Consider the following 24,744-nt stretch of genomic DNA (forward strand, 5'->3'; position numbering starts at 1 on the left):
TATTATGCATTTATAACTCGCTAATATGCATAAGAAGTCAAATTAGGATAGCATTACGATAAAAAGAACCCAATTTTAGTAAAAATATTAAAAACTAATAATTTTCATAAATCATGAACAGTTTTGTGACAAAATATGATTTTTTGTTAGGTAAAGATCGGTTTCCAAAGCTTATCTAATATTTATTGGCTATAGTAAGTTTTTTTTAATCATCCTAATGTATTTTTTCTAAATGGAAGAATTTTAGTAGTAATAAAAATAAGTGCTATCTGGAAGTTTAACGGCAATTTAAAAAAAAAAAAGTCAAGACGCAGAAGAACTGACAGCAGTGACGAAAGCAGCAATAACCCGGAAGGGAAGTGAGCAGTCGCGACATCTGTAGGTGCATAGGGAAAATGAGTGAACAGAGGTGTGTTTGTTCTGCTGTGAACACTTGGCTCGTTTCAGTTAGTTAACAGCGAGAACCAGGAGCGGGGGAGCTGTCCAAGAATCGGAATGTCGTTCTAAACGGGAGCGGTGGCCTCGTTTTTGGGTGAATTCTCTCAGACATGTCGGACGATGCTAAACGGCTAGTCAGCTGCTAAAAAATAGCCAGTGTGTTGGGTTATTTGACAGCTTGTTTCCTAGCTTTGTTTTAGCACAGTCGACGTGTTTATCAGAAGATTAGCTGGCAGTTGTGAGGCAACGCGGATCTAGGTTTTCGTGACTGGCGGCGGGGGACAGCCACGTCAGCTAGCTCCTGTAAGCACTTATGTGCTTTTATTTTGGATTTGAGTAATCATTTTCCGGCTAAAAAACCCGAAAAGGCTCTCCGTGTAGCCATGGCTCCGATGGGTATCCGGTTGTCACCGCTCGGTGTGGCGGTGTTCTGTCTCCTTGGAGTCGGTGTCATCTACCACCTGTATTCCGGGGTCATCTCCAGCCGCCTGGCTGCCTTCAGGTCCCAGACTCCCCTCTCAACACAGTAAGTGGTAAAACGTGATAAAACTTGTCACTGCTCGTAGAGTGTCTGTCTGTGGTTTTATTCTCATGTACATGTCTCTAAAATGCATTTATTTTCTTGTCAGCTGACACAATTCTTTGTTAATAGATGAAGCGCGCGAGTTTATCTGGTGACAGTATGACGCCAAAGAACTGTGCTGATGCGTGTTCGTAATTTCTCTCCCTGACGTTCTTATTCGCACACATTTTTATGGGATCTGCTGTTAGTGAGCCCTACAACTGCAGCATACACTTTATACCAGGGGTGCCCAATCCCAGTCCACGAGGGCCGGTGTCCCTGCAGGTTTTAGATGTGTCCTTCCCAGCCAACATGTATATATGGGCCCCACCTGGTTTTTGCTCGGGCTGGATGGGTACCATGTGGGCATGGGCTCAAACTGGGCTTTTTGTATGGGGCCTACTTGGGTTCTTCACATTAAACCCATATGGGCCATCCCAAGTGAGCACTTTTAGTAGGTCCTAGCTGGGTCAAACATGGGAAACACTTAACTTGGTCCAAAATGGGAAACACATGTAGGACCCACTTGGGTTTTCCACCTGGGATAGACATGGGCAAACACAGTCATTTAAGGATAGGCTGTTGTTGTGTGCCCCAGGTGGGGCAAAGTTAGGTAATCAATATATGTTTTAGTATCGATGACACAGGTGGGCCCCACCTGGTCAAACTAAATGGGTCGCACATGGGCAAATGCAAGTCAGACCCTGAAAACATGTCTATGTGGGCCCCAGGTGGGGCAAAGTGAGGTAATCAATATATTTTTTTAGCACTGATGACATAGGTGGGGCCCACCTGGTCAAACTATATGGGTCGCACATGGGCAAATGCAAGTCAGACCCTGAAACATGTCTATGTGGGCCCCAGGTGGGGCAAAGTTAGGTAATCAATATATTTTTTTAGCACTGATGACATAGGTGGGGCCCACCTGGTCAAACTATATGGGTCACACATGGGCAAATGCAAGTTAGACCCTGAAAACATGTCTATGTAGGCCCCATATGGGTTATGTTAAGTTAATATGGGCATATATTTTATGTGGGCTCAAGATTGTTTAGTATATATGGGACCCACTTGGGTTTCTCACATGAAAGCCATATGGGCAAAACCAAGTGGGAACATATAGTAGGTCCTGGCTGGGTCAAACATGGGAAACACTTCACTTGTTTCAAAATGGGAAACACACGTAGGACCCACTTGGGTTTTTCACCTGGGTTAGACATGGGCAAACACAGTCATTTAAAGAAAAGCGTTTGCTGTGTGCCCCAGGTGGGGCAAAGTTAGGTAATCAGTATATATTTTTTAGTACTGATGACACAGGTGGGGCCTACCTGGCCAAACTATATGGGTCACACATGGGCAAATGCAAGTCAGACCCTGAAAACATGTCTATGTGGGCCCCATATGGGTTATGTTAAGTTAATATGGGCATATATTTTATGTGGGCTCAAGATTGTTTAGTATATATGGGACCCACTTGGGTTTCTCACATGAAAGCCATATGGGCAAAACCAAGTGGGAACATATAGTAGGTCCTGGCTGGGTCAAACATGGGAAACACTTCACTTGTTTCAAAATGGGAAACACACGTAGGACCCACTTGGGTTTTTCACCTGGGTTAGACATGGGCAAACACAGTCATTTAAAGAAAAGCGTTTGCTGTGTGCCCCAGGTGGGGCAAAGTTAGGTAATCAGTATATATTTTTTAGTACTGATGACACAGGTGGGGCCTACCTGGCCAAACTATATGGGTCACACATGGGCAAATGCAAGTCAGACCCTGAAAACATGTCTATGTGGGCCCCATATGGGTTATGTTAAGTTAATATGGGCATATATTTTATGTGGGCTCAAGATTGTTTAGTATATATGGGACCCACTTAGGTTTCTCACATTAAAGCCATATGGGCAAAACCGAGTGGAAACATATAGTAGGTCCTGGCTGGGTCAAACATGGGAAACACTTCACTTGTTTCAAAATGGGAAACACACGTAGGACCCACTTGGGTTTTTCACCTGGGTTAGACATGGGCAAACACAGTCATTTAAAGAAAAGCATTTGCTGTGTGCCCCAGGTGGGGCAAAGTGAGGTAATCGGTATATATTTTTTGGTACTGATGACATAGGTGGGGCCCACCTGGTCAAACTATATGTGTCACACATGGGCAAATGCAAGTCAGACCCTGAAAACATGTCTATGTGGGCCCCAAATGGGTTGTGTTAAATTAATATGGGCATATATTTTACATGGGCTCAAGATTGTTTAGTATATATGGGACCCACTTGCGTTTCTAACATCAAATCCATATGGGTGGGCATCCAATGTAGGTCCTAGTTGGGTTAGTGATGGTAAATGTGTACATTGGTTCAAAATGGTAGCACATGCTTATGTGAGGATTCTTCTTCTGTGAAGAGCCTGAGAAAGTGTTATTTGAATAAAGGAGGATTTATTCCAAACAAGCCCATCACAGATTGCGCACAACCCAGGGAGTTCTGAAAGTCAAATTGTAAAAATAATCTCAAAAGAAAGTATGAACATAACTCTCTTTTATAACCTGCAGACGGCACCCATGTGGTACCATTCTCTAAGAAATCACCCTAACTTTAACATATTTGGCACAACCTCAGTCTATCACTTTTGCTACCCTTACGTACAGTCAGATGTTCTTGACCCTTCATTTTTGACCCTCTCAGTATTTAGCCTTGGCTAGCAAATGTACTCAAAGTCCACATTGAGACCTCAAGATGTTATGTGTTATCAGACACTACAACCCAGCTGTCAAGTGAGACTATAGGAACTTTGGTGTTTTTGAACATTCAATGTTACTCAAAACACTCTGCACACTATTCCAAATAACTGGTTTGAAACTGGTTACTTTTTAATTTTAGATTTCATTTTATGTACTTAATGTGAACTCTGCATGGTAGGCTGCATGGTGAGGCTCAGATAAGATAAAATAAGGACTTCATGATTCTTCTTAGGTAAATTCACTTGTCACAGCAGCAATAATAAGTGATTAAAACGGACACAAGAGTAGAAAAAAAGAAAAGCAAAAAATACGAATAAAAAACCTAAGATAAAAGTGAATTACACAGACAAAATCCAGATTTGGCATTTGCAAATTAAGGATTACTGGTTGTTCAAACAATTAAGACTATTTACTTGAGCAAACATGCAGTTGAGGATTTTTAGTAGATCAGACACACTCTACTGTATTAGAGAAAAGACAGTTAGTTACATGGAAGATGGAAGTTTTGGTTAATCAGATCCAGTAAAGCTCCTGAAGTATATTACCGATCTGTTAAAATGTTACTCTTCAAACTTGTGCCCTCAAATTATATAACCAGAAATAATTTATATTTTCTTTGAACTAGTGGAAAGGAGAGGGAATGGGGTCTTTCAAGCAGTCACACTTCAACTGTGAAACTCCCTTGTCCTTATGGTGTATTGACACTATTGAAACTTTTCAAAACCAGTCTAATGTTAGAAGAGCTTTTAGGTAAACTGTTATTCTTCTTCTTATCATTATTATATTTTTATTAATTATATTTTTATTATGATGTTGATTTGGGTGACACTTTTTGATAAATATTATATATTACTTTTTAAAACATATTAACCATCCCTATGCTTAAAAAACTTTTAAAAATAAAATTGTTCTTTTAAACTTGTGCATTGTTTGACTTTTAAAATTTTTGTATCAGGTGTAAAACGACTTTTTAAATAAAGTTGTTTTTAATGTGAGCAGCTCCTATTGGCTCGTTTAAAAAGAGGGAGGAGCAGATTGCACCGCCTATAGTCTTCGCGGTCTTTCGTCTGTTGCGCCTTTTCTCTCCCTGGTGTTTAAGAACGTGGAGGACAAAAGGATACCAAAGAATCGAAAACTATGACAAAGGTAAATACTTAAAGTTTGATACGTTTTCATCAATGGTTATTTTAGTAACTTTCTATAGTCGTCCTAAACGGTATAAGGGGGAGAAGCATAACATCTTTAGCTAGCAGGTAGAACTGGGTTAATTTACTGCATTGTCTTTGGCAAACATAATTTAAAGTTAATTAAAAAACTCTTACTGCCTATATTCTACTCAATAAAGTTCATCTTATCTTATTCTGTTTTCATTGCACCATTCTCTCTATACAGTTTTTGAATTTACACACTATAACGTACACGGCAGTTTTTTTCTGTGCTTCTGAATCAGAAGAATCAGAATCAGAATGGGTTTATTGCCGTTTATTCTGCAACTGTTTCTTGGGTTTTCCTATAAGGTTTTTGTAATTAATTTAAAAAATTTATATTATTTTTTTGGCTTTAGTGGATTCCTGCTCAGCTAACTCGGCCATTATGCACTACCCAGTAAACAAAATGGCTGAACAGTATCTTAAATGTCTGAACATGAGCTAGTCATACCATGTTACGTAATATTCATGTGCAGTGTAGCAAGGTGATTGTTTAAATTACAGGAGTAGATGCCTGCAGCTGAAACGGTTTTCTGATCTGAATACGGTAATGTTACCAGATATGCATTGTACTATGGGAAAACGGTGGTGGATCAGTGTGTAAAAAGCCCCCAAAAGAAACACACAGCGTCTTTAGCTCAAACACTGTCTGATCACTCTCTTAGATACTGTGCTGTTCCATCTAGTTATTGGTTACTGAGAAATGTTAGGTCATTAATTAATTAAGAGAGTGCAGCTGTTCAGATCAGATGGTGAAGTAGGAAAATGCAGAACATGTTATTATAGCTGAATGCTGTGTAAAATACTAGTAATAAATCTAACTCCCATTTATGGCTTTTACTACTGTGGGGCTAAATAAAAAATTACAGACATAATGAAATCTGCTACAATTACAAAGCTTAAGTTTAAAACAATTATTATATATTAAGCATTTTTTTGCTCTTTTTTTTTTTTTATTCTTTTTGCTAATAATGGACTCAATTTTATTATCAACTTCAAAGACCTATTAAACTTTTAAACCATTAAATCCAGGAAATTAGATGCCCGTAAATGTACGAGACCCTCTTTATGTCTAGTATCCCCAAATATTTAATAATCCTTTCTAAAAGTACACAAATTTTGTTCTTTTCAATTAAATATTGCATGTTCAATGTATTCTTGAGCAGGTAAAAATTCCACTAAATTAGTTTTTGCATATTTTTAAGTATAATCAAATTTTTATAGTTTGCGAGTACTTTTAATTTGGAGATTTTGCCACTTGATTTGAAGTTTGGATAGTGCTTTATAGTAATTTGTAAATGTTTTGAACTCATCTGGCTTCTTAATAATTTAATAAAAAATTAACAAGCCATGTAATAATTTGAAAACCACTAGGGACCACTTATAAAAAAGTAATTCCTTTTTTACCTAAAGGAATTTAGGATTTATGTCTGTCAAGTCATTTGTTCTGGCATAAGTCACCATTTTGATATATCTTCCTGTGACTTTAAAGTCTGTCAGCTAGTTAGATACATTTTTGCACTGCTAGTGTTTGCTGCTTGAATTAGTCAGTTTATCATATAAACACATGCAGTGCCTTTCAAACTTTTAATTACACTGTTCATTTTGTGAATTAGTAAGAGAATCTTTTATATTGAATTATCCTGGGAAAAAACAAAAATGTTTGTATTTTCTCATGCACTTTCTTTCATTTCCTTATCACGTTTAGATTCTTCAAGATCACAAGCACCATCTTTGACATGTAAGTAACTTTCATATTATTTGTATTACTTATTATTATTATTATTATTATTTTTGAAAAGTGATGGTCTTTGGGGCATCCTTTTTTTTTTATTGGTATTAAGTATATATATTTATTTAGGCACAGGAGGCAATGATCTATTTTAAAATTTAACATTTATTTAATTTTCATCTTTTATGCTAACAATAATGCCAACAGTGTTCTCTTCACTTGACCCACAACTCTGACAGTTTTGGTCCTCTGCTCTCCTCACAATTGGCTGATTTCCATCTGAGCTGCTACTGTCAACTGCATTAAACTGATTTTACATTGCCTTGTTATTCTAATCTTTATCTGCGTTTTGGACTCCAAACATTCACACCTGCTGTTAGTAACCAGAGCTCACAAGAGTGTAAGGCGTGTAGTTCAATAAAGTGATCGATGTGTTCACTAGCTGATTTCAATAAACCGGTAACTTATCAAATCCATATTTTATAGGAAGTACATTACTGATAAAAGTGGTAATAAACACGGTAACCAATAAAAATTAAAATTTCCTGTTATAAAAAAAAATACTGCTGTGAGCTCGGTTTTCTAACACCAGGTGTGAACATCTACAGTCTTTAAGCGCTGGTAAAGATTTAAAAATAAAAGCATTCAATAACATAACATTAAACACTAAATTAGTTTGATGGTGTTGACTGCAGCAGCTCAATGTTAATCAGCTGATGGTGATGGAAGCAGATGAGCGTTTTTCATCATGGTTGTTAGTGATGTGTTGGTCAAAACGAAACGGCTCTTTGAAGTGAACGACACAAGCGTGTTTTTTCTCTCTCTCTCACCCTCTCTCTCGCACTTTTTTTCCGCTTCACTCTGCACGCGAGCCTTGTGCTTTGCGCTGGGAAGAGGGGGGAGGGGCGGTTGTTACACACGCAGTAGCACAGTAACAGAGCAGGAGGGAGAGAGAGAGAAAGAGAGCCAGGGACAACAACGTCACATTACAAAGGTATAGTAATCATCCACAACTATTTTCAATTGCGGATGATAAAGGATTCAGAAAGTTTATTCATGCAGGCCCATATGACAGAGAATGTGCATCTTCTGTTTGTTTTCATATTATAATTTATATTTAATTGTGTTGTGTTGTGGTTTGCAGTGTTTTGTGTTGTTTCACTTTAAATTTGTTTAAAAGGAAAAAGCTGAAAATTTAAATAGTTAAAAGTTGAAATGTAAATAGTTGTTTTTTTTGTATTATATGATTTATTTATTACATTTTATGTGGAGAGAATAAATAAAAGTATATTTACGGTGGCTGCTAGAGACAAAGCACGTACAAACCCCAAAACACGTAAAAACTCCATAGCACGTACAAACTCCAAAGCACGTACAAAACACAACAGAAGTGCTCCAGGATGCTAGGCACAGTGTTGAGATTTTGTTACCTAGTGGCTACACAAGCCAGGAAGTACCAACGACCGGATTTGGTGTGTGGTAGTAACAGGTAAATGAACAGCTTTTGGAATTTTTTATGAATATATATGAGTGCTTGTGTATAAATACACAAAAAATACACATATGATTTCAATTGTGTAAATTAAGTGATCTAGATAGCTCTGTTTTGGAAGTTCAGTTGACGCTAGAAATGGGTTTTGGAGTTTGTACATGCTTTGTCTCTAGGGGCCACCATATATATTTATATATAAACATATATAAATAAAACCACGTTTCTTTTTTTACATTAGTAATTCCTTTTGTTCATAATTTTATATTGTTGTTAATAATAAATTAATTAAAGCAACAAAACAACCTGAAGAGCCGGTTGGGAGCCGAAAGAGCCGGCTTTCTAAAAAGAGACGAAAATCCCATCACTAGTTGTGTAATATGCTGGTATTGATATGATCAAAAATGAACTGAGTTGTTTCGTATTCTATAGAAATTGTACATCTAATTAATAACAAGGCTTTCTGCTGATGTTATTAATTAAAAATTTATTGTTTTATTTTTAAGCAACAACTTTTTAGCATGCAATCAGTCCATGCTGTACAGGACAGATTTGTAAACTGTGCATACAAAAATAGACTATTTTACAAAATTGCTCTTTCAACAAATGTAAATCACAGCAGATTTTTTTTGTTGTAGGTGCACTGTCACAACTAGAAATGTGGGGGGAAGTCCTCAAAGTTGAAGGCAGAACAGGAAAATACATGGAAATAACAATTTTCCTTTAAATGGTAAATGGCCTGCATTTTTATAGCAAAGCGCTTCACACTACATTCAGTCATTCACCCATTCACACACACAATCACACACTGGCGATGGCAAGCTACATTGTAGCCACAGCTGCCCTGGGGCGCACTGACAGAGCACATCAGTAAAGGTCGATCTGGATACTTGATAACTGTTGGTATAGGTATGACATGAATTTGAATCTCCATTATCACAGGTTTTAATTGGGAGGGAACATGCAGATATACAGGAGGACTATAAACAGCAATTCCTATTGCATACAACTGTTTTAGAAAATACCAACAACACTGTTAATTTATCACTTGCTGGTCTATAGACTTTACAGTGTGGATGGATGGAAAATCCATCTGGCTCCACTCTGGCTGAATTGGTGCTACAAACAACTCTGCGCTCGGCTTTCCTGGCTGTGTGTGGATTTATACTTACACATCCAAATTTTGACCCTATTTTTCTTCCTTTCAGCTGATTGGTCAATTTCATGTCAATCACCAATTAAACAATCCAATCAGAGAACATCTCCAGAAGTTGATTCTGTTCATCTGGACGTAGCATTTTCAGTGGGAGAAAATGCTGCAAGCGCTACGTCCAGATGAACAGAATCAACTTTTGGAGATTTACTTACCTGGATGATTGAGCATGCATCAAGACAATCAGAGAACAGATAGGTTTGGCTGTTGGAGGGCTGCATTACGGAGCTTCAGGTCCTGGAAGAATAAATTCCCTTTTACATACCAGACCAGCATTTTTCTTCATTAGCACGAAGGAAAACAGTCTGTGCGTGTCAGAGTTCTGTGGTTTTTGTGTCACAGGGCTTATAATATGTGTAAAAATCTGGCCAGGGACCATCACATCACACTGCTATCATATTTTTCTGTTGCTATCATGTTTCTTTTCTGAGATGTTGTTACTTTTATGACAGATGTAACGAGAAATCTTCCAGAAAGTTAAATTTTTTATTCTAATCAAATATTTGATTCTGATAACAGATAAAGATTTTTTTTTTTACTTTTGTTCTGCTATTTCATAGTTTATACAAATTTTGGCCAATTCCTATTTATTTTAACCCTTTAGCCCCCAAAAAGTCGCCAGCGACAGGTTTTTCCAAACCTGTCTCGTCAAACCTGAGCTCTGCCAGGGGCCCAACACGCCTGGACTTTTAGAAGAAAAGAGATGTCCGAAAATAAACCACAGGGTCAAATACTTAATTTTGTTCAGTGTTTTAGAGTTATTAATTTGAATTGACTAATTTAAATATTTTATTCATGTACATTTTGATTAGTAAAAATGGCAAAATTTCAATTTCTTTTTTCTTTCTGTTATTAATCCTTGATTACATTCATATAGTATACAGTAGAGGAAAAAACCTACCAGACCTACCAGTTATCCTGCGTAACATTATTGGGGATAAAGGGTTAAGGAAGCGCAATTAATTTTTTTAGTTTAGCTTGTGTTTACTACCATTTTTTTGTTTATCACCACACAGTAAACATTAAGTAATATGTAAAGTGTCCATTTATCCTCCATTCCGGTCCATTATCTTAAGCTTAGGCTGCTGCCCCTCGACCCAATCCGGTACTAAGTAGAGAGGCCCAGACTTCGCTCTCTCCAGGCACTTGGCCCAGCTCTTCCGGGGGAATCCCAAGGCATTCCCAGGCCAGCCGAAAAACATAGTCCCTCCAGCATGTCCTGGGTGTTCTGGGTCTCTTCCTGGTGGGACGTGCCCAAAACACCTCACCAGGGAGGCATCCTAACCAGATGCCAGTATCTAATCTGTCCTTTTTGTATGTTCCCCTCAGGTTGCCATGGTAGCAGATACAGGGGAAACAAGTGTAGACGATGCCACAAGAAGGATGATGAAATTCCTCATATCACCTGAGCTGGCTGTGGAGTACAACATGCTTGGCCGACATGGGGAAAAAAAGTTCAGAGATTTGCGTCTTTTTAATGTTGTGTATGGTAAGTTAGTTTCACTTGAGACATTTGAACTTTAGAAAACTAAACTTTTTTAATAAAGTGTTTGAAAGTGTAACTGAGATTGGTTATCATGCAATTTGTATATATTTTTTGAGGCAATAAAGTGAAATAAACATTGTTCTTTGAAAATCATCACCAAATGAAGTAAGCTAAGATTAACTTTACTTTGGCTTGCCCGTTTTTCTTCTTCTTCATTTGCAGAGGCACTGAAGAATTATTTAACATCAAAAGTCAACTTGCAAGAAGCAGAGAAGGCTCTGTCCAAGTGGTTCAGTGGAGCTAAAGACAGAGGAGGACCGAGGGCTGCAAGGGTACAAAATAGACTTACGGCTCTGTAAAAAAACAAACCCTGCTGATTCAAGATAAGCTTTTGAGTTTTCCATCTGACTTTTTCCCCATGTTGCTACAGTTCCAAATATCTAAGGAATTTTGCTGTAGTTTGACATTTCTAGTTTTTAAACGTTTACGCACTTTGGAATACAGTTACGTAAAATCACAGTTGTTGGACAAAATAAATGTGAAAAATGTTGTTTTGTGTACCCTCGTGATTTTTGAAATGGTTTTATTTACAAACTAGATTTTGTTTGCGGTCAGCTTTAATATATTTGGTGTCTTTGTGTCACAGAACCCGTATTAGCCGTCTGAAAAATTTATTTTGTGACTGTTTTACTACATGGGGCCCACTCAGTGCCAGAACTTAGTCAATTCAAACTAGAAATAAGATGCAAATACAGAACCCACTGCTAATGCCATTCCAACTTTTTAGCTCATGTTTTCCTCATGTTGTACCCACTAAGAACTTGAAAAATGGGGCCTAGGTGGGTTTCAGTGTACTTTGCCCAGTTGGGGCACATTTAGTTCCCAGATTTTACCTATATAACACCGAGATGGGCTTATAAAATGGGGCCATTATGGAACCCGCGGACAATCCCACTTAAAACCCACTTTTTAGCCTATGTGGTACTCACATGGTACCCACAAAACAACTTGAAAGGTGGGGCCTGGGTGGGTTTCTTTGTACTTTGCCCAGTTGGGGTCCATTTAGTTCCCAGATTATACCAATATAACACCGAGATGGGCTTACAAAATGGGGCCATTATGGAACCCGCGGACAATCCCACTTAAAACCCACTTTTTAGCCTATGTGGTACTCACATGGTACCCACAAAACAACTTGAAAGGTGGGGCCCGGGTGGGTTTCTGTGTACTTTGCCCAGTTGGGGCCCATTTAGTTCCCAGATTTTACCAATATAACACCGAGATGGGCTTATAAAATGGGGCCATTACGGAACCCGCGGACAATCCCACTTAAAACCCACTTTTTAGCCTATGTGGTGCCCACATGGTACCCACAAAAACTTGAAAGATGGGGCCCGGGTGGGTTTCTGTGTACTTTGCCCAGTTGGGGTCCATCTAGTTCCCAGATTTTACCAATATAACACCGAGATGGGCTTATTAAATGGGGCCATTATGGAACCCGCGGACAATCCCACTTAAAACCCACTTTTTAGCCTATGTGGTGCCCACATGGTACCCACAAAAAACTTGAAAGATGGGGCCCAGGTGGGTTTCTGTGTACTTTGCCCAGTTGGGGCACATTTAGTTCCCAGATTTTACCAATATAACACCGAGATGGGCTTATAAAATGGGGCCATTATGGAACCCGCGGACAATCCCACTTAAAACCCACTTTTTAGCCTATGTGGTGCCTACATGGTACCCACAAAAACTTGAAAGATGGGGCCCAGGTGGGTTTCTGTGTACTTTTCCCAGTTGGGGCCCATTTAGTTCCCAGATTTTCCTAACATAACACCTATATGGGCATTTAATATGGGGCCATTACGGAACCCGCGGACAATCCTATATGGGGCCCATTTTTCAGCCCATTTCCAAACCATATGGGCCCCACATATAAATGTTGGCTGGGCTTGATCCATCACAGCTGATTTAAATGGATAAATGACCTTCTCAACATGTCTTGAAGTTCTCCAGAGGCTTGGTAATGAACTTATCATGTGATTCAGGTGTGTTGACCCAGGGTGAGATCTAAAACCTGCAGGGACACCGGCCCTCGCGGACTGGGATTGGGGACCCCTGCTTTATACTATCTGTACTCGGAGCGGATGTTAGTCCGCTCCTGGTATGCTGCCAGCGGGGCAGTCCAACCAGATTAACCCATCACATGTCTGCACTGTGCACAATACATCATACATGGCATCTGCAGGTGTCAGTGGTTTTATGTACCGTTCCCTCACAAAGAAACTACCTGTAAGGTTTCTTAGAAAGGAACCTATTAACACCTTCTGGCAGATGATCTCAGATTTATTGATGTAATTGTAACTCAAACTCTGATGTTAATCTTCATGGTTGAGCTGAAATCTGGTCAGAATGAAGAAGGTGCACATATGTGACAGGTTAATCTGGTTGGTCTTCCCCGTTGGCAGCATACAGGGAGAGCTCACTGACATCCACTCTGAGAACAGATAGCAGTTGGTACCTCACTGTCACCAGGTAATCTGAAACACAGGCTCATATCACTCTTACATTTACATGTAACACTTGACAGTTTCAGGCAGTAAAATTAAAGTATAAGTGTCTTTATTTTTCAATAAGTTAAGGAAATAACTTGCCACAGTTTCAATGGATTTAGTTCTTCTCAAGGCTGTCACTTCATGCAGCCCCACTATGATGCAGGGCTTTGTGAGGCACATGCAACATGTGGCAGGGCTCTTTGTTCTGAACTTGACTCTGAATGATTTTGCCTGTGCAGTTGGCTTTGTTGTCCTGCAGAATGAATATGCCTTTCTAAACGACTCTGTGTAGTTTAGGGGAAAAAAAATAGAGAGAGAGAACTGGCTTTAGTTAAGAGGGTTGTAATCAGTGTGGGTTTTGTGAATACTGTGATAGCACTGGTATGTTTTGTTTAAAAAATGCCTAGGATTAGCCTTGATGTAGTTCTGTGACACTGTTTGAAACTAAACACTGCCTCAGCCCATTTTAAAATCTCCAAATCTTTGGCTAAATACCCACACCTATAATCACAAGGCTAAGATGAAGCTATGTCATCCCTTTTCTAGTTCTTTATTGACGAGACCAGCCAGCAAATGAAGAATAACATTCAGTACTGCGCAAAAGTCTTGATCCAGCCTTCATTTCTTACTAAAAAAATGTTAAATAGCTGCAGCAATTTATTGAAACATTCAAGCATACAACACAAACGTGTTTGTGTAATTTCAAGAAGTTTGAAAGGCTGAACTCTCTTAGGTAATCTTTCCTATAATTTCTTTAAGTAGTCGAAGGACATTCAAAGTTCTTTGGATGTTGGCTGCGTTTTGTTCCGTTCTCTTGTCAAAATCATCCCACCCTGAGTCAATAATGTTTAAGTCCCAGCTCTAAGGATGCCAATCCATGATTGATGATGTTCATTTGTCCATTTTTCTATCCGGGTACTCTTTTACTACGTTTGCAGAGTCTTTGGGATCTTTTTCATGCTGAAAAATGAAAGAGTTTAAGATACTGCTTATCTTTATTTTTTAGGCCCACTTTTTCTTTTGTCCTCTACTTGTTTAGATTCCTCAACATTATTTTGCTAAGGATGCACTTCGTACCATGCAGAGATAGTCCAAGTTTTCAGCTAAAAGCTGATAAGCATTTTATTATCCGATGCCTTTCAACCTGTTATCTTGGGTATTTTTGTAACTTCAACTAAAGAAATTGGAGTAAACTTTATTATACTGCTGCTAATAAAGTGCTTAAATAGAACTTAAAATTGGCTCTTTGCTAAGTTGTCTTTCATGTGTAGGCAGAACGCTGGCTCATCACTTGAGCTGGATGCCTTTTTTATGTGTGAATGATTTATATGTCAGTGTTAAGTGGTTTAAGAAAGAAATATATTCATCTCACAATGATCAGGTTCAAATACTGGACTGAAAATGACGGAATGTCAGAGGTCATTCAAGCTCCCATTTCAACAACATTGAATTATTAAATAGTTACCAGAAATGTCAACCTGGCTGGTGTGTGTGTGAATTTTTATTAGCGATCACCCAATAGCAACATTAATCATTGTCATTAAGGTAATGGCTACCAGACTGTAGTTGGATAAAAGATCAATAAATATTGCAGGCTGAATGGTTTGCATATTGAGCTGTGGCAGAGTGGACACAATGCTCGCTGTGTGGAGGACCAAAGAGTGAAATCCAGAACGGAGCAGTCAAATCAGACTGTTTGAGGCCTGAAGAGCTGCGACTGAGGCAGAGCAGTGTGAACTTTTTTCTTCTTTTTTTTTCAGTTGTTTTTATTTTGGCATAAGCTCACTTTATCCAAAGTTCATTTTTAATATTTTCATAGTGCTGCTCTTTTATAATAATTAAATTATTTGGATGTGTTAGGTATTGTATTGTTTGCTGTACCCTTTGTTTATTAGTAGGTTCTAAAATATAATTTACTGTCATGATCTGTAATGAAATGATTAAAACCTCCAAACGTGATCCTAAATACGTAGCTGAGTAAAACTAACGTGTAACTGGGAAAATTTGATAAAAGTTAACAAGTTTACTTTGTCAAGAAATGACGTACTTGTCATTACTGCTATTACTTCAAGATGAGCTCAAAGCTTTCCCCATAGTATCAAAAGTACTACTAAATATTATTGAGTTTGAAATTCTAGCATCATATAAAACCTGATAAGGCTCATACAGTTTCAGCAGGTTAGCTGTGACGAAAAGTTCATTGGGAAGCTAACGATTCTTGTTTTGTCCATTTATCCATGCAGGCAGAGAAGAACAGTGGACTTGAGGGACCTGTTGGCTGTCTCAATGGAGGCAGCAGAACTAGGTGGCAAAGAGGTAAGAGTTCAATTTTATTTAAGCCCCATATGACTGAAAATAAAATTTCTTGCCACTGACAAATTTGTGTCAATCTCTGATTGTAGTTAAATATTGATGTTTTTATGTTTCAAAAGAAAAAAACCTTTCTAAACGACTCCTTCACAGATATCAAGCAAACCATCTGCAAAGTGTAGAATAAACTGGATAATGAATGAATTTATAGAGAAAAGTAAGCCACACACAGCCATCATTAGCTGGTGAAAATGTGAGCTTTGTAAATCTCTCTAGGTAAAGCAGGTGCGTGAAGAAAATGTCCTGCAGGAGAAATCAAAGGGCAAAACAAAGGAAGGAGCTAACGATCCACTCACTATGGGCGACCTGCAGTCTCACAGAAAGATGTTTTACCTACTGAAGAACACATTCCCTGAAGTTACGGTGAGCCCAGATTTCTTTACTTCTGCATGCTGCCTTGAAATCTCCTGGGAAAACACAAATTATCTTGCCTTGTATTTGTTGGCAGGTGAGGGCTCTCATTTATAAGCGGCTCCACAAATCTGGGAGTTAAATCACAAACTGGGACTAATCTCCCTCTCTGTGTGTTTGTTTTTAGGTGAACAGTGAAGAACACGACAACATGGAGGATAATTCAATACAATGGAGCCAGAACATTCCAGGTGCAATAAGTGAGAAGTTTAAGGGGAGCAGTGACATTCCAGTCGAGAGCATTACTGTGTGGATCGATCCCCTAGACGCGACACAGGAATACACAGGTGTGCATATCACTGACGCTCAGCCAGCCTCATCTCATACTGATATCATATTTGAAGTTCCACAGGAGAATGGTATATTCAACTAATAGTGTGGCAGCTTGTGTGCTCTCAGTGAGGTTTTTCTTATTTTGTGTATGATGTTTGATGATGTCAAATCTACCATTTTCAAAACAAAAGATAGAATAGACTATAGAGGGTTTGTGTGTGTCTGTTTATTCTATTCAAAATGGGACACGCACTCTAGGGTGGTTGAGCATGGCCGAGCTAAGATCCTGTGGGACTTCCAGATACGGATTGGCTAACCAACCGGACATAGTAGTGGTGGACAAGCAGAGGAAGACGGCTGTAGTGATAGATGTAGCAATACTTAATGACAGCAACATCAGGAAGAAGGAACACGAGACGCTCGAGAAATACTGAGAGAAAGGCTCGAGAAGATGTGGAGGGGGAAGGCAACAGTAGTCCATGGTAATTGGAGCGCTCGGTGCAGTAACCCTGTCTCGAAAACATGTAATTAATTCCCATTTCTTGAATTGAATCTGCAAAAATAATAAATATATTTTCATAGGCATTAAATAGTATTTCTGCACCAAAAAGGTGATTCTGAAAGTGCTGTTAGATGGAAACGTGGTGTATTTTGGCATGGTGTGGACAAGAGAACATAAGACAAATAAATAAGGGATTGCTCAAGTCTTTTGCACAATACTGTATAAAATCATTTGTTGGAAATTGATTAAAAGAAATCCAGTTACACAAGTTCAGTAAAGATCTGTTTGTTTCCTCGACACAAGGCCATTGAACATGCTCAGAATTGCACAACTGAGATGTTTTGGTTTATTCTAAAGCTCATTATTTGTTAAATAAAGAAAAATATATCCTGATAAAATGTCTTTACAGTCAGTATTGTTATATAAAACAGTGTTATATAACAACAATTGACCTCTTTATTAATATAGAGCAGGAGAAACTCCGCTGCATTCTCGGTTTAATATAAATTATTAATTTATATTAAAATGAGATTAAAATTGAATAATAATTTATTTGTAAAATATATCATGTCATTAGCATTCTTTCTCATGATGTACCCGGGTAACAGTTTAAATGTTGGCCTGTTTCGTTGGCAGCCTCCCAGATGGAGGAACACACTGGGTGCTGATGTGTATTTGTGAGACTGACTCTGTGAACGTGTCCTTATGTATGCGCATACTGAGTCTCTGTGGGTGACAGGCTGTGCACATGACCTACTTTAGTTTAAAATTAGTATGCTGGTTGCTGTACGCTTGAAAAGCGTGCAGTGGGCGGTAATTAAAGCAGAAGTGTGTTTAGAGATGATTAGTTGATTTAGGTGACTGACAATGAGTCGCCGACGTCCAACGTTTCCACCGGCCACAGTGACGTGTTCTAAACTGAAGCATGTTGATTTCTTAAGAAGTAGCATGTGAGGCTGCGGAAAGGCTTTCAGTGCCATGCAAATGTAATATGAAAGTGATACTTGTATTGTGCTGGGATCCATAACTGTGTTATTAAGGAACATTTCTGTGGAAAAAGTAAAGCCAGAGAGAGTCATTTTCAAACGCTTGTATATCAAGCTTAAACATTTAAACTGCCACGGGACCCTTTGGGTTTTAACAACAGCATAAATTATTGTTGTGATTCATGCATTTTATTCTAGATTAAGATGTCTTTTTATCCGTTTCTGTCTTATCCTCATTCTGCCTTCTGCCTCTTTGCTCATCTGTCCACAGAGAATCTGGTGAAATATGTGACCACCATGGTGTGTGTGGCTGTAGATGGTAAACCTGTGATTGGAGTTGTACACCAGCCATTTGCTGGCTTCACTGGTAAGGTTAAGTGCTTCAGCCGCTTTCACATTAAACAAGGCTCCACATTTTATTGTTACACATCCAGTCCAATAATATAAGGTCATTGTTGAGCGAAGTCAGCTTCTTGGGTGATTGGCCAAGTCCATCACTTGGTGAGTTTTCAGGGGCGTTTTCTTTTTCTAAGTTATTGGTCTTCCCATTTGGGAAGTCATCTTGGTAAATAAGTAAACTGTAAAGCACAACTGCGTCACAATTGCTGTGTTACGGTGCAGAAGCAGCAAATTCTGGTGCTACACAGTTAATCAAATGTCAAGTGCCGGAAACCATTCGTTCCTCTTCCTTTGGAGCTTGGCCAATAGAGGCTGGCTCTAAAAGTATCACATTCTCTGTAGACTTCCCTGTTACAATGCCCAATTTGGCCATAAAGAATTTTTAATAGGCTGGTATAAAAACCTGTTGTGCTGTCAGTGGATATTTCTCACTTCAGCAGCTGTACAGGGTTGAATATGTTTACAACTTACCTCTGGATTTTCTTAAGGACTACTGTTATTAGGGGCATGGCTGCTTGGACTGACAGTTGAAGGCACAGGCAGCTCTATCTGATGGATGTCTGTGAGGCGTCACCTTCGTTAATAGTTTGGCTATTTTGCTGTGAGGCACCGAACACCCGATACACTTTGTGCATACATTGTACGTTTAAAAAAAAAAAAAAAAAAAAAGCTTCTTGCTCTGCATTTTGAAGCCTCGTGTCTCAGCTCCTAAAAACAGATCTCCCTCTTTATATTCTAAACATTCACCAGCTGCTAATGCAATGAGCAGCATACACCATTTTAAAGCCAAAATAATCCAGAAGACTTATTGTGTTTATTTGTATTCAGAGCGCCACTATTACACTGCACACACCTGCATATTGGCATTTGTCAATCACTTGGAAAAGTTGAACATATACAAAAAAACATGTGTAACTTTGGGCCAAATTGCTTTAAATGTATTTGGGGTTTTTTGCAAACATTTATTCATTTATTTTAACTGTAAAAGACTTTTTCTCTCTCTGAAAAAGAGACATTTACAGCTTCTTCCGTCTCTCTGTGTACTTTTCATCATTCCTTCAGCCTGGGCGGTCGTAGGTCATGGATCAAATGTGAATCGCCGCTCATCCTACAACGCCAGCCCTAAGAAAGTGATAGTATCACGTTCTCACTCTGGAAAAGTTAAAAATCGTATTCGGAATGCTTTTGGAAACAGCACAACAATCATAGAAGCAGGTGGAGCAGGTGAGTGGTCCTTTACATTTATTTAATATTTAAAAGTCAAAGGCTTTAATTGCACTTAAATGTCTAGTTTTCAAATCCATTTTCCATTCACACAAAGACTTTGTGTTGCAGTCAGTTAGTTAGTTTCTATAATTTAAGAAAATGCACTGCACAGTGTGTTTTTATTGTTGCTTTTTTTTCCTAATGTTTTTAAATTTTAAAAATTTTCCTTTTTTCCTGCTTTCAAACATTAGTACAAGATGTCATACCTCAGCTATGGCGGATGAGGATGCTAACATGGTTTAATATTTCTGTCTTTCTCAGGATACAAAGTCCTGTCACTGCTGGACACACATTCAAGTGAGACAAGCCTTACAGAGGAGGCAGATGTTTACGTCCACACCACCGTTATTAAGAAGTGGGACATCTGTGCTGGTGCTGCACTACTGACTGAACTGGGTAACGTAGCAAAGATTTTTTTCCAGCCTGTCCTGTTTTCCCACTTCATTAAATTAACAAGAGCATTGTGAGATGGTACGTCTCAGACGAGGCTAAAAAGATCACTACACAATAAGCACGAGTCCTCGTCAAGAAGCTTCTGGTTCCAGTTTCATTTGAAAAGATTTAATACATTATCCTATTTTTATATAACTGTCCATAATATTTTGGACAATCCAAACAGCAAACTGAACCAATCATGCAGCCTCCTTAATGAAAGTAACAGTTATTACCTTAGGCTGCATGTTGGCTTAACTACACCTAAACAGATACTTCAAAAGAAATGAAATACTAAATGCAGCTGTATTGTTGTCCAATGACCATTTCAATCATGTAATCACTGTGATTGTAGGGGGCCAAATGACAACTCTAAAGGGAGAGAACATCGACTACAGAGGAGCTCCAGAAAATGAAGGAGGACTGGTGGCCAGTGTAGGTATAGATCACGAGGCCTTACTGAAAAGACTACGAGGTAACACAGACAATGACAAGCAGTGAAACACACGGAGACAGGGCCATAGGTGGTTTGATTAGGGTGACACAGCAGCCAGCAAGAGTGGGCTGGAAACATAATCAGGCCTGCATGATTTCATCATCATGGGACACCAAACATCTACCATCAAGTTGCACTGGAGTCACAATTACCAGCATGGACAAAAGAGCAGGACTGTGGAGCCAAATTGGCTATGACTGGAAACTGCAACAGCTGGCACAATGGCTCTGAATACTCACTCCTCTGAAAGCATACTTTCTTGCAGCGTGGAGAACCGACATGTCTTCCTTTTGTCAGGAACTTGCATACAAGGACATACAGTGGAAAACAACCCCCCACCCCCCAAACTGAGGAGCACAACACTGAACACTGCAACAAAACCCACAGAGGGACATCTCTGGTGTTCATCGTCTTTATCACAACAATCAGAAGAGAAAACAAGAATAAGAAAAGAACATGTTACAGGCAAGCACACTAGAATACTCATCAAGATTGAGTAATCCCCCTCATTATTATTATTATTAGTAGTAGTAGTAGTAGTAGTAGTAGTAGTACTAATAGTACCATAGTAGTATTATTTGAGACTGGGCAAATACACTCCATATGTCTTCATATCATAAACTTCCACTGTAATATGGGGTTAACTACCCTATGTTATATGAACACATCACAGTTCACTTGGTGTAATAGTTTACTTTGCTGTTCTTGATCACACTTGAGCTGCAGGTCTATCAAACTGTAGTCCAGGGTCTCTTGTAATATATACACCCATCCATCCATCCTCTTCCGCTTATCCTTGTCAGGGTCGTGGGAGGGCTGCAGCCTATCTCAGCTACACTGTAAAATATATTCAGTCACGAGTCAGTCAGCACATGTATTTCACAAGATGTAGTCCAAAATGTCTGCTTCTACTCCTATAAAAATCAAAAGGCTATTTGCGGTCTGATCCTGGGACAAATACAAATTGATGATGTAGCATGCTCCTGACCTGATAGACCACCTTTGGGCTTGGACACTGAAAGCTGCTTTTTAGTCTGCGAGTTGTGACTCACGGCCTGTTTCTATTCATCCTGAGAGCTGCATGAAGGTTTGGTCGTTTCGACACAGGTTGTGATGTTTGCTCTCTGTGAAGTCCAAATATGAACTCCCAGAGAGTATGGGAGTCTGATATGACTGCAAGATTGAACAACCATACCAGATTTAAATTGGATTATTATTTTTAAATGTGTACAGTAAAGGGACTTTTTCCCACACCACATGATGTCCTTCCTTTCTCTTTCAGTGATGGGAGCTTTAATCAGCTAAAATAATGCAAAAGTTCCTATATTTCTGCATTCCTCTTCAGATTCCTGCAAATACATGAGTCAGACTTAGCGTGACGTCAGTCAGCACCTTCTCAGCTACTTCACACAGCGTCGCCTCCACCGTTTTACATACATGAGCAGAACATCAAAGCTAAAGACTACAGATTATACAGCAAGGGGATCTCACCTCTGCCGAGAGCAGTGTATAAGTCCCACCACATAAGCTCAGTCAAAATCATTGACATCAATTTAAAAGCAGAACGTCACAAGAAAATCAATCGTGTGTTTCAGTGGTGTCATGTTGCCATCAGCTAAATGTAAGTTTTCTAAAAAACCTTTCATAGAGAAATGTATTTCACAGATGTATGTAAAACAACCTGAGATGGACTGATGTATATTGTCTCCAGTTTGAAAACAATTTCTGCTACTGTGCAGTCTACACACTTGGAAAATTAATTGACGGGAAAAACTGCTGAAATGCCGGTGCCAGATTTGGTGGATGCTAAACTGTACACTGACTCCATGTGCATGGTTTTGAATTTTGATTAGCCTTTTAATTCTCTTAGTACTTCATCATACTGAAAATGTTGAACCTCTTCCTGCTTACTGCTCTGAAATCTTTCTGTACCGTCTGTCTGATATTTCTATAACCCCTGAAGCTGGACTGTTTCACTGTGAAATAATGCTACATTGTGAAAAATCCCAGCGAAATACGAAGTCAAGGATGTGTCTTGAGCTTGTGAGTGACCTGTTCCTTTAGTTTGACTTGGGACCTTTTTGGTTGTTCCAAAAGTTCAATGGTGGGATTGGTCTGTTACAGACTGATGGTAGTGCAGCTGTTTGAAGGCTGTTAGATGTTGGGTTTGCTAAGTGTAAAATATACAGTGTGACAAATTTCCATTGTACCTGATTTGAGTGTGTTTGATCTGCACTAAACTAGACTGTCAATGAATGTTTCTATGCTAACATCGGTTGATATACCAAGCGTCATTCTCTGTAGGCAGTTTAAGAGGGATTAGAGACTTTTCAAGTACTTGGGTAATGTTTCTTTGTGTTTGTGTTTTTGTGAGTGCTGTACATTGCCTTACTTTGTGCTTTTGTGTGAGAACTGTTTTCTAAGCTGGTGGCTCCATAAGGAGCTGCAAGAAATCTAAAGTCATTTTAACACAAGAACACATGTGTGCTACATATAAGAACGTACAACTGTGGAAAATATCCTGAGCTGATTTTCTGAGGTGAAGATTTTTTCTGCATAAAGTCTGCAGTAGATTTTTTATTTTATTTTTATTTTTTAAATTTACTCAAGCGTTAAATCTTTTTCCCTTCCCAAATGGTTAGAAAATGGAAAGTAAATTCCCAGATATCTTGGCCTTGACTGAATGTGAACCAGTTGTGATGATATGTTGTTTGTTTGGAACCAGAAAACCCTGGAGCTTCATGTGTGAAAATGTCTTCAAGTGATGCTATATCCATTAGTTTGTTGGTTCTACAAGAAAAGTTTTGAATTAAATAAGAAAAATATGAGAAAATATTATTAAGATAGAAGTCAGTTACAGACCTTTGTTGCCTTCTCCTCACACACTTGTAGGCAGCAGGTTTTCATTAGGAAAATCAATCTACAGTGAATCTGTAGGATACAATTATTAGACATTAAACAGGGCTACCATGCTCATAGACACCTGTAACTTTTGCTTAAATGGTGTATTCAGTTCCTTAAGCCTTGAGCACAGTGGGTGCTTTAGTAGTCGCAATGTCCTGCTCCTGTCGGACACTTTTAGAAACGATAATCAGTTGACCAAATGTTACCAAATCGTGTAACTTTTGGAAATTTACCAGAGTCCTTCCATTCTGATGTGACGTATTCAGCTGCAATGCTTCAGATGAAATGCATGTAAACCAGTGTTCACACTTCCGACCAGGGGTGGGAATTTGAATACAATATAGACAGAGCCTACTCATCTTGAATTTGTTTTGTTTTATTCTGTGTGGTTATCTGGCTGTCCCTGCCTTTCTAACAAGAGTAGGCTCAATTTGCATTTGGTTCGGACAGGGGATTCACATTTTATTCAAAATAAAACTAATAACAAATGACTTATTATTGGAGTGGGGTAGCAATGAGTTGATAGTCACTTCAGTTTACTGGTTTTAAATACTGTGTCTTCTATAGGACTCTGACACCTGTTTAAATCGTTCTGGTTCCAGCCATACAGAGGTCAAATCAGTTGTGTGGTTAACCTGACCACTCACTCTGCCTCTAACCAGCACATAAGGGCAATAATAATAAACTGTTTCTTTGAATTTGGAAGCTGGGTGGCATATTTATTCCAGTGTCGTCTGGGGCTTTTTACATGAAAGGGTAGTGGACAACTAAATCAGAAGCAATTAATGAAAGTTGGTGTGCTATTTAAAGGCTATGGAGTGAGGGTTACTGTCAGGTGGTTTGCTCTGAGAGTGATTAATCATTCTTTTGCTGTGAATTCTCAATAAAGCATATGTGTGCATGAAGGAATGGGCTGCGTAGTCTTTGATATTACTGTAGCAGACACATGGTAGCACTGAAACGGTTCAAGCATGATATAAAAATAGCACTTTTGTAGAGTCTTAATAACATAAGAAATTCAGATAGAAGACAAAGTGTTTGAATACATCGGTGGTTTCAGGCGTGGTGGTTCCATGGTGTAATGGTTAGCACTCTGGACTCTGAATCCAGCGATCCGAGTTCAAATCTCGGTGGAACCTGGTTATTTTTAAGCTGCATGTCAAGTTAACTCGGACGGATTTGTAATAAATACAGTTGTGGAAATAAAATATAAAATATTCCAGCGAGGAAAGTGTGACAATATTTTTTTTATGAGGACCAACTTTTGGCCTGCGCAAT

General features: G+C 38.8%; 1 protein-coding gene and 1 long non-coding RNA gene across 2 annotated transcripts; both read left to right on the top strand.

Moving 5' to 3' along the window:
• The first annotated feature begins 342 nt into the window (after positions 1 to 342).
• On the top strand, positions 343 to 24,371 carry bpnt2 (3'(2'), 5'-bisphosphate nucleotidase 2). Its single transcript, XM_082512916.1, has 8 exons — positions 343 to 964; positions 15,671 to 15,743; positions 16,014 to 16,160; positions 16,336 to 16,495; positions 18,241 to 18,336; positions 19,431 to 19,592; positions 19,896 to 20,030; positions 20,422 to 24,371. Exons 1-8 carry the CDS (start codon positions 822 to 824, stop codon positions 20,565 to 20,567), a joined length of 1,062 nt encoding a protein of 353 aa, XP_082369042.1. The 5' UTR covers positions 343 to 821; the 3' UTR covers positions 20,568 to 24,371.
• Positions 4,793 to 11,425, top strand: LOC309693568. The gene is made up of 4 exons (XR_014272673.1): positions 4,793 to 4,893; positions 6,664 to 6,696; positions 10,719 to 10,878; positions 11,098 to 11,425. It is a non-coding gene; the product is annotated as an uncharacterized lncRNA (long non-coding RNA).
• Positions 24,372 to 24,744: the final 373 nt, after the last annotated feature.

The sequence above is a fragment of the Aulonocara stuartgranti genome, assembly GCF_965226115.1.
Source record: "Aulonocara stuartgranti genome assembly, chromosome: 18".
NCBI lineage: Eukaryota > Metazoa > Chordata > Actinopteri > Cichliformes > Cichlidae > Aulonocara > Aulonocara stuartgranti.